General features: G+C 40.1%; 1 protein-coding gene across 1 annotated transcript in view; it reads right to left on the minus strand.

Moving 5' to 3' along the window:
- OPHN1 (oligophrenin 1) overlaps positions 1-13590 on the minus strand; it is a gene marked incomplete at its 3' end in the record, with an annotated part of 592087 nt that extends 578497 nt beyond the window's left edge. Inside the window, exons 1-2 of the mRNA XM_082864786.1 lie at positions 13416-13590; positions 13117-13274 (exon numbers count right to left, since the gene is read on the minus strand). Of these exons, the coding sequence (XP_082720912.1) occupies positions 13117-13270 (154 nt within the window). The 5' untranslated portion in view covers positions 13271-13274; positions 13416-13590. The remainder of the gene's footprint in view (positions 1-13116; positions 13275-13415) is intronic.
- Between the last annotated feature and the right edge of the window lie 724 nt (positions 13591-14314).

The following is a 14314-nucleotide window of genomic DNA, read 5'->3' on the forward strand; positions in this document are numbered from 1 at the left end:
CACACGGTTTTAATGCAAGGTACCTGCTTTAGAGTACAGTGCAGAAAGAGCCTTGGAATGGGAAACCAGAAAATCTGATTCTGGTCCCAATTCAGGCTCTAGCTCTAGATCTCTGGAAGAGTCAGTTCTCTCTCTTGGCTTCCTTTCCCTGGATATAAACTCAACAGAGTGGATGTGAAGCTTTCTAAACAAATTCCCAGTTCTGTTGTTCTATAAGGAAGGGCCAAAGGAAGGTATCAGTACATAAACCAAGCACCTCTGTTTCTCCAAGCACAATCATACCATAAAATTCACTTATTAAAGTGTACAATTAAGTGGTTTTTAGTATACTCACAGAGTTGTGCAACTAACATCACAATCTAATTTTAGAAAAATTTTACAACCCCAAAAAGAAATCCTTTGCCCATTACTAGTCACAACATGCCCTGATCCTCTCCCCCAGCCTTAGACAATCACTAACCTGACATACCTAGTTTGTTTAGTGTTTTTAGCATAATAAAGTAGTGGACTTTTTAAAATATCTGCATCTATTGATATAATAATGCTTTTTCCCTTATTCTAGTTATTTGGTATATTATACTATTACACTGACAGATTTTTAGATGTTAAACTAACTTTGCATTCCTGGAATAAATTCCACTTGGTTATGGTGTATAACTCTTTTTATATGTTGCTGGATTTGGTTTTGCTAGTATTTTGTTGAGGATTTTTGCATCTACATTCTTAAGGGAATTTGGTCAAGAGTTTACTTGTGATATCTTTGGTTTTGGTATCAGGATACTACTGGCCTCAGAAAATGTGTTAAGAAGTGTCCTCTTCTAACTTTTGGAAGTTTGAGAAGGATGAGTATTAATTTTTCTTTAAAGGTTGGAAGAATTCACCAGTGAAGCCATCTAGGCCTGGGCTTTTCTTTGTGGGTAGTATTTTGATTACTAATTCAATGCTTTTATTTATTATAGGTCTACACAGACTTTCCATTTATTGTGGAGTCAATTTTGGTAGTTTGTGTCTTCCTAGATATTTGTCAATTCCATCTAAATTATATAATTTATCAGCATACAGTTTTCATAGTATTCCCATTTATTCATTTTTTATTTTTGTAAGTTTGGTAGTAGTGTCTCCTCCTTCATTCATACTTTTAATATTTTGAGTCTTTTCTCTCTTGTCTTTGTCAGTCTAGCTAATGGTTTCTCAATGTTATTTTTAAAAACCAAATTTTGATTTTTTTTAAATTTTCTCTATTTTAAATAGAGAAAATAGATGTTCCTATTCTTTATTTCATTTAGTTCTACTCTAACTTTATCATTTTTTTCCTTCTATTTGCTTTGGGATTCATTTGTTCTTTTTCTAGTTTCTTAATGTGGATGGTCAGCTTATTGAATTATGATCTTCTTTTTTAACGTACGTGTTTAAAGCTATAAATTTTCCCCTAAGCACTGCTTTTGGTGCATCCCATCAGTTTTGGCATGTTGTGTTTTCATTTTTATTCATTCCAAAGTATTTTCTAATTTCCCTTGTGATTTCTTCTTTGACCCACTGGTTACTTAGGAGTGTGATATTTAATTTCCACATATTTATGAACTGCCTAAATATCCTTCTGTTATTGATTTGTAATTTCATCCCACTGTGGCTACAGAACATAATTTGTATAAATAAATATATTCAGGCAAGTTTTGTGGCCTATCAGAGGGTCTGTCTTGGAAAATGTTCCATGTGCACTTAAGAACTGTATTCTGCTGTTGTGTGGAGTGTTCCACAGATGTCTGTAGAAGATCTACTTGGTTTATAGTGTTGCTCAATTCCTCTATTTACTCACTGAGCTCTGTCTAGTAGTTCTACCCATTATTGAATGTACAATATTGAAGTCTCCAACTATTACTGTTACATTACCTATTTCTCCCTTCAATTCTGTCCACTTTTGCTTCATGTATTTTGGGGCACTGTTGTTAGGTGCATATGTTTATAACTTGATATCTTGCTGATATATTGACAGTTTTACCATTATACAATGTTTTTGTTTGAATGTCATAAAAATTTTGTCTTAAAATATATTCTGACGTTTATATAGCCATCCTAAGTCTCTTTGGTTACTATTTGCCTGGTATATTTTTCTATCCTTTCACTTTCAACCTATTTGTGTCTCTGAACACAAAATGTGGCTCTTAAAAGACAGCATACATTTCAATCAATTAATCCATTTTTGATCAATTTATCCACTTTGCCAATCTCTGCCTTTCTACTGAAGTGTGTATTCCATTTACATTTACTATTACTGATAAGATAGGATTTATGTCTGCCATTTACTTTGTTTTCTAGCTGTCATCTTTTCCCTCTATTTTTCCATTACTACCTTTTGTGTTAAATAGATATTGTCTAATGTACTATTTTGATTCTTGTGTTATTTCTTTCACTATATATTTTTTAGTTATTTTCTTAGTGGCTGACCTCAAGATTAAAATTACAATATGGCTCAGATTAATTTTAACTTAACTTAGAAAGCATACAGAAACATTGTTACCATATAATTACTTCCTCCACATCCTTTGTACAGTATTGCATGCATATTTCATTTTTATATATCATAAGATCAACAGTTTTATAACTATTATACAACACAGCTGTCATTTAAACCAAATAGAGAAGAAATGAGTTACTAAAAAACAGACAGTTATAGTGTCTTTCATATATACCTATGTAGTTACATTTACTGGTACAGATTTAAATTACCATACATCATTCTTTCATTTCATCCTGAAGGACTCTCATTAGTATTTCCTGTAAGGCAGTTCTGCTAGTGACCAATTCTCAGTGTTTTTTTGGTTTTGTTTTTTGTTTGTTTGTTTATTAATTAATTAATTTATTTTTGCTGTGTTGGGTTTTCATTTCTGTGCGAGGGCTTTCTCTAGTTGTGGCAAACGGGGGCCACTCTTCATCACGGTGCGCGGGCCTCTCACTATAGCGGCCTCTCTTGTTGCAGAGCACAGGCTCCAGACGCGCAGGCTCAGTAGTTGTGGCTCACGGGCCTGGTTGCTTCGCGGCATGTGGGATCCTCCCAGACCAGGGCTCGAACCCGTGTCCCCTGCATTAGCAGGCAGATTCTCAACCACTGCGCCACCAGGGAAGCCCCAATTCTCAGTTTTGTTTTGTTTTGTTTTAATTCTGAGAATGTCTTAATTCTCCCTTTTTTTAAAAATATTTATTTATTTACTTATTTGGCTGCGCCAGGTCTTAGTTGCAGCATGCGGGATCTTCGTTGTGGCATGCGGGATCTTTTGTAGTTGTGACATGTGGGATCTCTAGTTGCAGCATGTGGGATCTTTTCCGTTGTGGTATGCAGGAACTTTTAGTTGCGGCATGCGGGATCTTCAGTTGCAGCGTGTGGAATCTTTAGTTGCAGCATGCAGGCTCTTAGCTGTGGGCATGCAGGATCTAGTTCCCTGACCAGGGATCAAACCCAGGCGCCCTGCATTGGGAGCATGGAGTCTTAACCACTGAACCACCAGGGAAGCCCCTCCCTTGTTTTAAAAGAATAGTTTTGATGAATAAAGAATTCTTGATTGACATTATTTTTCTTTCAGCACTTTGAATATGTCAGTCCACTGCCTTCCAGTCTCCATGGTTTCTGATGGGAAATCAGCTCTTAATCCTATTGAGGGTTCTGTTCACCTGATGAATTGTTTTTCTCTTCCTTCTTTCAAGATTCTCTCTTTGTCTTTGGTTTTTATCAGTTTGACTATAATGTATCTAGGTATGGATCTTCTTCAGTTCATCCTACTTGGAGTTTTTTGAGCTTCTTGGATCTGGAGATTAGTGTTGCACATCAAATTGGGGGAGTTTTGACCATTATTTCTTCAACTATTCTATCTGCTTTTTTCTATCTTCTCCTTCTGGGACTCTCATTATGCATATGTTGATACACTTGATGGTGTCACACAATTTCTGGGATTCTGTTCATTTTTTTCTTTCTTTTGCTTAGATTGGATAATCGCAGACTGATTATCTTCAAGTTCTATGACTATTCTGCTAGCTCAAAACTGCTGTTGAACCTCTCTAATGGATTTTTCATTTTAGTTATTTTACTTTTCAACTCTAGAATTTCTATCTGGCTCTTCTTTATAATTTTTATCTCTTTATATGGTCTCTTTGGTGAAACACTGTTCTCAGGCTTTCCTTGTCTCTTTGGTGAAATATTGTTCTCAGGCTTTCCTTTAAATCTTTAGACATGGTTTCCTTTAGTTCTTTGAATATATTTATATTAGCTGATTTAATTTTTTGTCTAAATTCCAACATTTCGGCTCCATCAGGGACAGTTTCTACTGACAGCTTTTTTCTTGTGTATGAACCATACTTTTCTGTTTCTTTGCATATCTAATCATTTTTTGTAGAAAATGGGACATTTTAGGCAATGTAATGTGGTACTTCTGGAAATCAGATTCCCCCAGGTTCTGTTGTTATTGTTGTTTTTGTCATTGTTTTTGTTGCTGTTTGTTTGTTTATCATATTTCTTGGACAAATTCTGTAATGTCTGTATTCCTTGTAGTGTGTGGCCCCTAAAGTCTCTGCTTGGTTAGTTTAGTAGCCAGCTGGTAACTGTTCAGAGATCTCCTTAAATGTCTTGAACCATTAAGTCTTCCACTTTTTTCTGAGGGGTTCTGTGTGCATGCTGGGTCATTTCTTCAACACTCAGCCAAGCAGTTTATAACTCTGCCTCAAGTTCAGCCATAGGAGAGAAATTGGGGCCCTCTCAGGTATTTTCTAGGCACATGCACAGCCCTGGGCATGCACATGGCCTTCTAGATCTGCTGGAATATGTCAGAGCTTTTCAAAGCCCCCAGTAGACATCTCATTCCCCTTTTATGTTTTTGGCCAGGATTTTGCTTGCCCTGACTGGTGTCAGTTAGTCTAAGTCACCTGTGATGTTAAACACCTCGGGGTTAGAACTTTTCCCACTGAGCTAACTCTAAATCAGATGAAGTAATGAGAAGCTGTGTGAACAGGGCTTTTCTAGGTAGCTTTGAGACAGGTTAGATAGTGACAAGACTATAGGTCTGTGAGTCTTTGAGGAACTACAAACCCATTCTTCTCCCTCAGATGCTAAAGGCTACTGGTTTCCACAGCTACTATGGTTATGGGGTTGTAGGTTTTCAAGGCTTCCACAAAGCTCTGGAGAAGGGAATGGGAGGCAGGGTAAGTTAAAATGCCACAAAACTTGCTGTTACAAAGGTTCAACATGTTTCCATCAATAAACATTCTTCAGATTGTTGCAAGCCTTTTGGTTAATTTACAGAGTTCTGAGAAAGTTGATTTTGACAATTTTTGCCAGTGTCCTTTTTGCTTTTATGGAGGAGCTGATTTTATGAGGTCTTTAATTTACCATTCGCTCCAAGTACTATCCTAAAGAAATCTTGCCCCAGTGTGGCTGAGAATTTGCCCACAATGAACACATTCCTGTGGAAGCAGAAGTTGAAAAAAGCACCAGGAAAATTCTTTTTAAAAGGTAAGCAAAAAGTTGCCAGTTGTTGCCTCTAGTGTGAAGAACTGGGGAACTGGGACACAGGAGGAGGACCTTTTGAATTTTGTACCATGTTCATGCGTTACTTACTCAAAAAACATTTTTAATATACTTATAAAAGAAGAAGGAGGGGAGTTCCCTGGTGGCCTAGTGGTTAGATTCTGGGCTTTCACTGCTATGGCCTGGGTTCAGTCCCTGGTTGGGGAACTGAGATCCCACAAGCCGCACAGCACAGCCAAAGACCCCAGGAGATATACTACACCCTATTTCTGACAAACTCTCCATTCACTTAAAGAATCTTGCTCATTATCAGGGCCATTAACTACCACAGTAGTGAAACAGATAGCTTTGATTTAGGAACTCTTCCTTCTCAGTTTTTTTTTTCCTATGGACAGTTGCATCTCCACAGTCTACCTCATTTTTCCCCCCACAAAGACCCACTTTATAATATGTGATAGAATATATATCATATCCTGAACTTCTTCATAGCTCTTCTCACAACTGTAATTCAATTACTTAAGTGAGTAATCAGATGTTTAAAGTACGCTCCAAGAGGGAAGAGCCCATATAAGCCTTATTCGCCATTATATCTCCAGTTGTCCAGTTGTCTGACACATAGTGGGTGCTTCGTAAATCCTTGTTGAATTAAAATTAATTATTTTTACAACATGTAAGGCTTTAGCACTTGATACAAGCCCAATAACGTATCATGAGGGCCCTCCACCCCACTAGAAAAAAAATCAGCTCAAGATTTCCAGGATACTCTCCTGGAAAAGCATGTATCTTTCCAGATCATCGTGGGCTTTTAGGAAACTTCTATAGTTACTGATTAGAGAAGCAGGTGCCAGATTAAACAGAAGTTTTGGGTTATGCTTTTTAAAAATGATGCTATAAAAATGAAGCTGAAAAGTAATTTTCCTTCATAACTCTTAACTCTGAAAAACTTTTCTTAATAAGAAGATCAAGCCATAATCTTCCCTACCCTACCCCTATACCATTCACCATCCATAAAAAAAAAAGAAAAACCCTACCAGCTTCTTGTAAGTGGTCACACTGAAAGGCTGGCTTGGTTCACTTTTCCACCCTAGTCCCCACAGCACTCCAGTCCAGCTACTCTGGAATCTGGTCTTCTGAGGACCTTCTATGAATATGGTAATATTGCCTCCACCAAATTCCATTTGACACTGCTTCATATCTACTAACAGCAGTACCCTACGACATACTCATTACATTGATCTGAGCGACTCTACAGAATATCTAAAATACAGTCTTCCCTCATTATGTGTGGGGAATTGGTTCCAGGACCCCTGTGTATACCAAAATCCACAAATATTCAAGTCCCTTATATAAAATGGTATAGTATTTGCATATAACCTACCCACATCCTCCTATTACTTATAATACCTAATATAATGTAAATGCTATGTAAACAGTTGCTAGCATGTGGTAAATCAAGTTTTGCTTTGGGAACTTTCTGGAATTTTCGATCCCCCATTGGTTAAATCCAGAGATGCAGAACCTGCAGATACAGAGAGCCGATTGCAACTCCATGTCCTCCAAGTCACTGATTAACTATCACCAGGATAATGACAGGATATCTGCTGACTGAGAATGTATATTACATCACCAACTCCTCCCTGCACACCATAGCACTACACTCAGTCCAAAGGGATTAAAAGCTTTGGTCTCCTTTACTATAGAGCTATTCAGGACAGAACTGAAGGGCACCAGGTTGGCACCTCTCAAGAAGCATTCACCAAGCAGATAATCAAATAGGCTAGCATGATTCAAGTCATCTACTCACACTGGACATATCAGCTGGATTTTCCCTTTGCCCACTCTCCCAGAGTAACGATGAACTGGCTCCAAAGTTTACGATGGAATCAATTTAGGTTGCTTGACTATTTGTGCAAGACAGTGGCAGCCCAGAAAACAGAATGAGAAAGCCAGGAGGAACCCTAAAGCTCACTGACCAAACTTCTAATTTTAGAAACAGGAAAACTTAGGTTTGCAAAACTAAAGACTTACTCAGAGTCATACAGCTAGGAAGTGGCATAGTTGGAACTAGTACCCAGGTTCCCTGTGTGCAAAGCTAGAGATGGCTCCACTAAGTATATTCAATATCAAATTTGCCTCAAAGACCCATCCTTTCAGAAAAGCAATTACTTACCAAATAGATTCTCCAGTTGCCAAAGCAAGAGCTGAAAAGGTACCCTAAAAAGTAATCTTAACGTAAATATCTAAAACTCTTGTCTTTAAAAGTACAGAATGTAAGAAAGTGACATTTTTGCATTCTTTTAAGATATAAGTTTTCATTAGTCCAAGACAGCCTGTGTATTTGTGGTTGTGCATGTGTATGTGTGGGCTTAATGATAAAATTCCTTTTTTCTGACATCTGTTTTATACATATAAACATACATACATATAAAGCATGTTATCCTTGGTTTTTGAAAGGCTATTTTAAAATTTTGTTTAAATTTTTATATTTAATTAATACTGTCAACATACTAATATAATGTAAAAATTTATGTAGGTATAAATTAAGATCCTATAATGAGATTACTCATTCCTTTCCCAAATGGTTAAACTACAATATGCAGAAAAAAAATCATGGAATGTTAGATCTGAAAGTGGGCTTATAGATCCCCTACCCACCCTCACCTTTGGGCCCCTCACCAAGGGCCCCAGCAAATGACTTACCAAGGTCACAGACCCCATTAGTAGCAGAACCATCACCATACCCATCATGTCTAGGTTTTTTTTCCCACTACACCATCATTCTGCCTCTGTTCATTTGCAGCATCTAGTGTGTTTCCCCAGAGAAATCTCTGTCTGGAGACTATCACCTTCCATTTTCCTAGCCCATTAGAATCCAAGACTCCTAGACTGTTAGAAGTAGATCATCTAGCTCAGAAGTTGCAACCTGATTGAATCCAGGCTGTAAACATATTTCATTTAGCTATCACATTTTTAAAGAAAGCGAAGGCTTTTTTACAGGGATGAGGCTGCTGTATTTTACCCCAATCACGCCAGCCCTATTAACCCACTTCCAATAGCTTCATGCTTTTCTGTTTTCTCCTTGGCCACTGACAGCATTTGGGCCTGCAAACCCTGAATGCAGAACAGGCATAAGTAGCAGCACACCAAAGTAAAATTAGTTGATGGAAAATGTGAAATATGGCATTATGTTTTAGCAATAACTATATTCACTGCCTTACCAATAAAAAAATCTATTTAGGTTAACTACTCGTATCAGAGGTCTGCAAACTACAACCAATGAATCAAACCCAGCCCACGGCCATTTCTGTATGCCACCGCCCCAGGTGAGCTGAGAATGGTTTTTATATTTATAAACAGTTGAAAAATTCAAAGGAAGAACAATATTTTTGTGACGTGAAAATTATGTGAAATTCACTTTTCAATGTCAATAAATAAAGTTTTATTAGAACACAGCCACTCTCATTTCATGTACATATTACCTATGGCTGCTTTCTCACAACAATGGCAGTTAAATAATTGCCACAGAGACTGAATGGCTCTCAAAGCCTAAAATATTGCCCTTTACAGAAGAGGTCTGCTGACCCCTGAGCTATATCAAAGAAAATTTAAAGTTCCTAATAAACTGCGAAAAAGTCCCAAATATTTGTTTAGAATTGGAACATCTTACACATCACTCTCAGATGAATCTTCCTAAAACACAGCTCAGACCATGTCTCTCTCCTACCAAAAATGTTTTTAATACTCCCTGCCTATAAAGAAAAGTCTGAAGTACTTAACAGGTCCTGCACAGTCAAGACCTCAAACTTCCATTCCAACCTTATCTCCCAAACTTCTCTTCCTGTACCATATATTCCAGATGACTTGAATTATTTGCTATCCTTCTACATTCTCTATGTCATTCCTACTACATGAAATGCCCTGTCCTGAATACAGTGCAATGCAGTAAAATAAGCAGGGCTTTTAGAGTCAGGTCTGAGCTCTAATTCACTCTTGCCCTTATCAGTTGAGAAAGTTACTTAATGCCTCTGAACTTCAGTTTTTTCATATATAAAGTGGGAATAATAATCCTTGCCTCATAAGGCTCTTACAAGATTTTAATTCCTGGCATATAGGAACAATTAAACAAGTGATGTGTTATTAATTCTGTCCAATTACAATGCTACTTCCTCCTTTGCTTTTCCTTGTCCTTCCACAGGGAAATGACCTCTCCCTCTAATGTCGCATACCATGGTGTCCACCTGTCTCACTCTATGGCTCTGATCCATATCTACTCCCTTATATGATGGTGATCTCTACATATATCTTACCTCCCCTACTAGTCTGGGACCTCCTTGAGGGCAGGATCCCATCTGTGACTTACTCTGTCACATCTGTGACAGCCCTGAGAACAATGGCTTGAATTTAGTATGTGCACGAGTATTTACGGAATGAATGATATGTGTTCACTGAACTATATAACATTTATTAGGTGTATCATGTTGTGTTGGGATATAAGCAGAGGCTATATCACTTGTTCTAAATAATACCTAGCCTACGTGCGTAGAAAATATTCAAACAACACTAGGGACCAAAGCTGCCTATATAAAAACAAAGAACAAACAGAAAAGTGTGCAGTATATTCACCTTTAAGAGTGCCAGTGTTTTTATTTTTCACTGGCTTAAGTTATAATCACCATTTTGTACTCCAACAATTATGAATAGATCACATTTAAGGGGGGGAGGGAATGAATCACTTTCCCAAGGAAGACATATTGAACATTCATAACATCAATTACCTCTGAGCACAAATCTATCTAAGAAAATGTGAATATCCAAACAGGACCTATATTTATAAATTAATCATCATACACAGTTGTGACTAAAACCTTATCTAGAGCTCTGTACAAAACCAGACACAAGCACGAAATCAAGTTCCAACTAGCTTAACAACTTTAACAAAAACTGCAGCTGGTTTTTGTGGCATGATGCACTAGGTTTCACTGGTTCCTAGAAACACTAGCCAGTTGATTTGACGGTCAATTTAATAAGTTAAATAAAAAGGTGCCAATAATTCTTCTTTACTTTTAATGCCAGACTCCAAATGACAAAATGAATCCACACACATGTATACAAAATTAATTGCTGAGACACACCAATGTAGGGAATGACATTTTCCAACAAGATGACAGCAAAAAATATGTTTTCAATTACTTCTGCTTATGTATTTTCCTTTAGAAATCTACCGAAAAGTACACATTCACCAGCAGATATATTATTAACCTGAAGATGTATTATCAACAACTTACAATATTTAGCCGTTTCCATTTACAAAATACTTTCATAATCCATTAACTCCTTTGAGCCTCAAAGCAACTCTGTGAGGTGCGTATAATTACCCCCATTTTATATATGAAGTAAATGATTTGTGCCTTCTTATCCCAAAATGGTGAAGCCAAGATTGTAGCCCAGGTCTTCTAAATCCACTTCCAGTGTTCTCTCTTCCTTTTTCCTCCACACAAAGCAAGAGTATACCTTTGTTTTGCGTCTACCTCACTATCAAAAAGTCGCCCAGCTAGCCCAGTGTGAGGAAACAGAGTGGGAGTATAAACATTACTGTGGTCAAGACAGTGGGAAACATCCCACCTTTGCCTCTAGCTAATCACATTTTTAGAATCATGCAACTTAAAGGAAAGAAATGGAGTGTGGGTTAGCTGCTGGGTTTTATTTCCTAACTGTCCTATTTTGGGCTTTCTATATATACTCAGAAAGGCAAAACCACCATAAATATCAAGAAGCCCCCTGAACCAAAATAACTCTTGGATCTTTTGCCCATATGCAAAGGTTTAAGCCTGCATAATTGTTGACTCTTACCACATTTAATCTCAGAAAAGGAAAGAATAAAAACCGCAACTTGCCCCTCACTTAGAAAACTTTTGCCCTTCCTCAAACATTTTACTGAACTGTTTATTTTCTCTTAAGAATTTTAATCTCTCTGATACTCCTCAGCTGATCATTTTTTAGCACAAACACTTTCAGCTTACCCTAAACTTCACAAAGCCAGTCCCTTCCAGGGGCTTAGATGAGCTTCATTTGACTATGAATACTGCACCAAGCAGTTTACTGAAACAAGTAAATAAAAAGAAAATCCAAACATTCCCCCTTTCCTTTCAGGAACCCCTACCTTTCTAAGTACTTTTGTGGCACGACCTGCATATCTTTAACCTCTCAATGAACTCTATTAAGTGGCAACACACCCTAAAGCCTGGCCTAAAGTTTCTAAGGATCAGCATTTCAAATACCCCATCTTTAAGGTGCTGCCAAGAGTTAACTCTTTTTCAGACTGCAATAGGACAAATCATTATACGAATTCAGTCAAACAACCAGCAGGAACTTGGAAAACTTCTATTCTGACCAAAGTGGGCAGACAACATATGCAGGGAAAGCACAGTCTCCAAGGGGCAAATCAGGAGAGCTGCACAACAAATACCCCTGCGCTGCGGCTCCCAAGCCTTTCTCCCTGCTCTTGGTTGGCTGCATTTGCCTTAAGGTCCCCACGCTGGACCAGACACAGTATTTGTGGGATAAATCCACTCAGAAAAAAAGTTATAGGCATACAGAATATATTTGCCAGTGACTTTGACTTTATTTTTCATAAACATCTTTCAACCAAGAAGAGAAAAAATGAATTATATAAACCCATTCACTAACCTCCATTCTTCTGGGTATATTCTTTGGCACAATGGATTGGTTTGCCTGCACTCTTGTTGGGGATGTTTATTATTCTTTCTCCTACTCCAAGCCTTCTGCCAACTAGCAGAAATAAAAACTCCATACACAGTGGGGAAGCAGGGGAGGGTCCCACAGCTGTTAACCGTGACCACTGGGAAAGCCAAGCTAGGTGAGGTTCCTTCAGCCAGATAACTCCCAACCTGAGCTCTCTACTATGCTCCCAGGGGGCCGGGTTCCTCCTGCCAGGGACTAGGCAGGTCTTTGTTCCACCCTCGAGGAGAATTCAGTGGCATGTGAGGTCATTTAATAATTCTGAACTTACACAGACCTTGACCAAAACCATAACTCAGTAACTTAAAGAAAAAAATCACTGGGGCAAAGGTGCTTTCCTTAGAAAATAACTTGCCATCTGAAATTTTTTTATTACTGCCCCCATACTTACCTATAGCAACCAGAGGACAGGCAGGAACAAAACCCTGACTCAAGCTGCTGGCCTGAATTCCCAATTCTTTAGGAGGTCCTAGGGCAGTTCCTCAGTCAGCTTGGATGTCCCTTTGCCTCATACATGGGTAGAAACATGTCCGACAGAACAAGCAGACTGTCCCTTCGGAACAACAGTCTGACAAGAAAGGATAGTTGCAGAACAAGACGGTCCCTGGGACAGCTGCAGATCCTGTCTTATAAAGCCAAGGACACTAAAGGGAAAAGCCCCAATTCTAGTTGCAGCCACCACCTTCCACTTCTACTGACCCCACTCCAAAGTGTCCGGAAACCCATTCGCCTCAGACACCTGGGCTGAGAATCACCCTAAATCCCCACTTTCCCCGTGGTGTGGAAGAGCTCAAAGGCCAGAGCCACTGGCTCGAGGAAACTGCTCATCGAAGCCTTCCACTTACTTCTCATTGCGCTGATAAGCGCGTTGCCGTCTTTGATCACGTCTTTGATGAATTTATTGGTCCTCTCCAGTTCCTGCTCATAACACTTGAGCCTCTCGCGGAAATCAGGGCTGTCCAGGTAGCAGTCGCTGAACTCCAGCGGGGGGTGCCCCATGGTTCTGATGGCGGGGATTGGAAGGAGAGAGGAAAGACACAAAGACCAAGAGCATCAGTGGCACAGTACAGGGAGAAGATGAGGTGCGCAGAGTGCAGGACCCGCTCAGGAAGCTGTAGCCTCCCTCCCTTTGGAGGACAGGTACCTGTTCAGATGAGATTCCTGGGGACAGCTGGCTTGTCTGTACCGGAAACGGGCGGCCTGGCGATTGCTTCAGGTGACTGGGAGAGCTAACTAACGCAGTCGGATCCCGGCGGGGTGCTGCCTAGCAAGCAGCTGGCCCCCTAGTCATCGCCCCCCTGACAGGCGACAGAAACTGCAGCTCAGCTCTCCTCCGGAGACCGGCCGGATCCTTCCTGAGCAATTGTAAACGTGACACTTCAGCCCGCCCAGGGTGTGGGCGGGGGTGAGCGCCGGGGGTGGGAGGTGCCTCTCCTTGCTCCCAGCTGCGGAGCCAGCTGAAGATTTTCTTTGCCGAACTCCGCGGGCAACCCTAATTGCACTGTCCCCTCCCCCTTCTTAAAGCCAGCGCCTCCGCCCTGCCCCGGTGAAGCCCTCGTACCGAGCCTGGGGACTTGGGTTCCTTCAGCTGTATCTTACTTGCACCCTAGGGTCTCGTTACCAGAGTCCTCCGTCTCCCAAAATTCTTCCTGGGCCAAGGGAGCCGGCCTGCTGTCCTGTTAAGCTCCGGAAGGGTTAAGACGGGGCGGCAATGAAACGTAGCCTTCCTCCAAAGACGCCCAAGCGGGAAGAGGAGGGCAACAGCGCGACGCACAATAGCTGCAGTAGCCCGACGCTTCCCTACGGAAACTGGGGAGCAGTCAGCGCCCTAGACTCCAGCTGGAAAGCGTGGCGGCCTGGGAGATGTAGTCTTTCCGTTTCACGCCCGGTGACTCCTCCCTGCGATCTCCTCACCACCCCGCCAGGGCGGTGGCTCTCGCCGAAAGGCATTCCCAGCCCTCCCCAGCTAATAGCTGTCCCGGCCCAGCCTCAAGGGGCAGGTGCACCGCACTAGAGTCTACCTGGAAAGCTTCCAAAACTGGA

The sequence above is a fragment of the Leucopleurus acutus genome (assembly GCF_964270905.1).
Source record: "Leucopleurus acutus genome assembly, chromosome: X".
Taxonomy (NCBI): domain Eukaryota; kingdom Metazoa; phylum Chordata; class Mammalia; order Artiodactyla; family Delphinidae; genus Leucopleurus; species Leucopleurus acutus.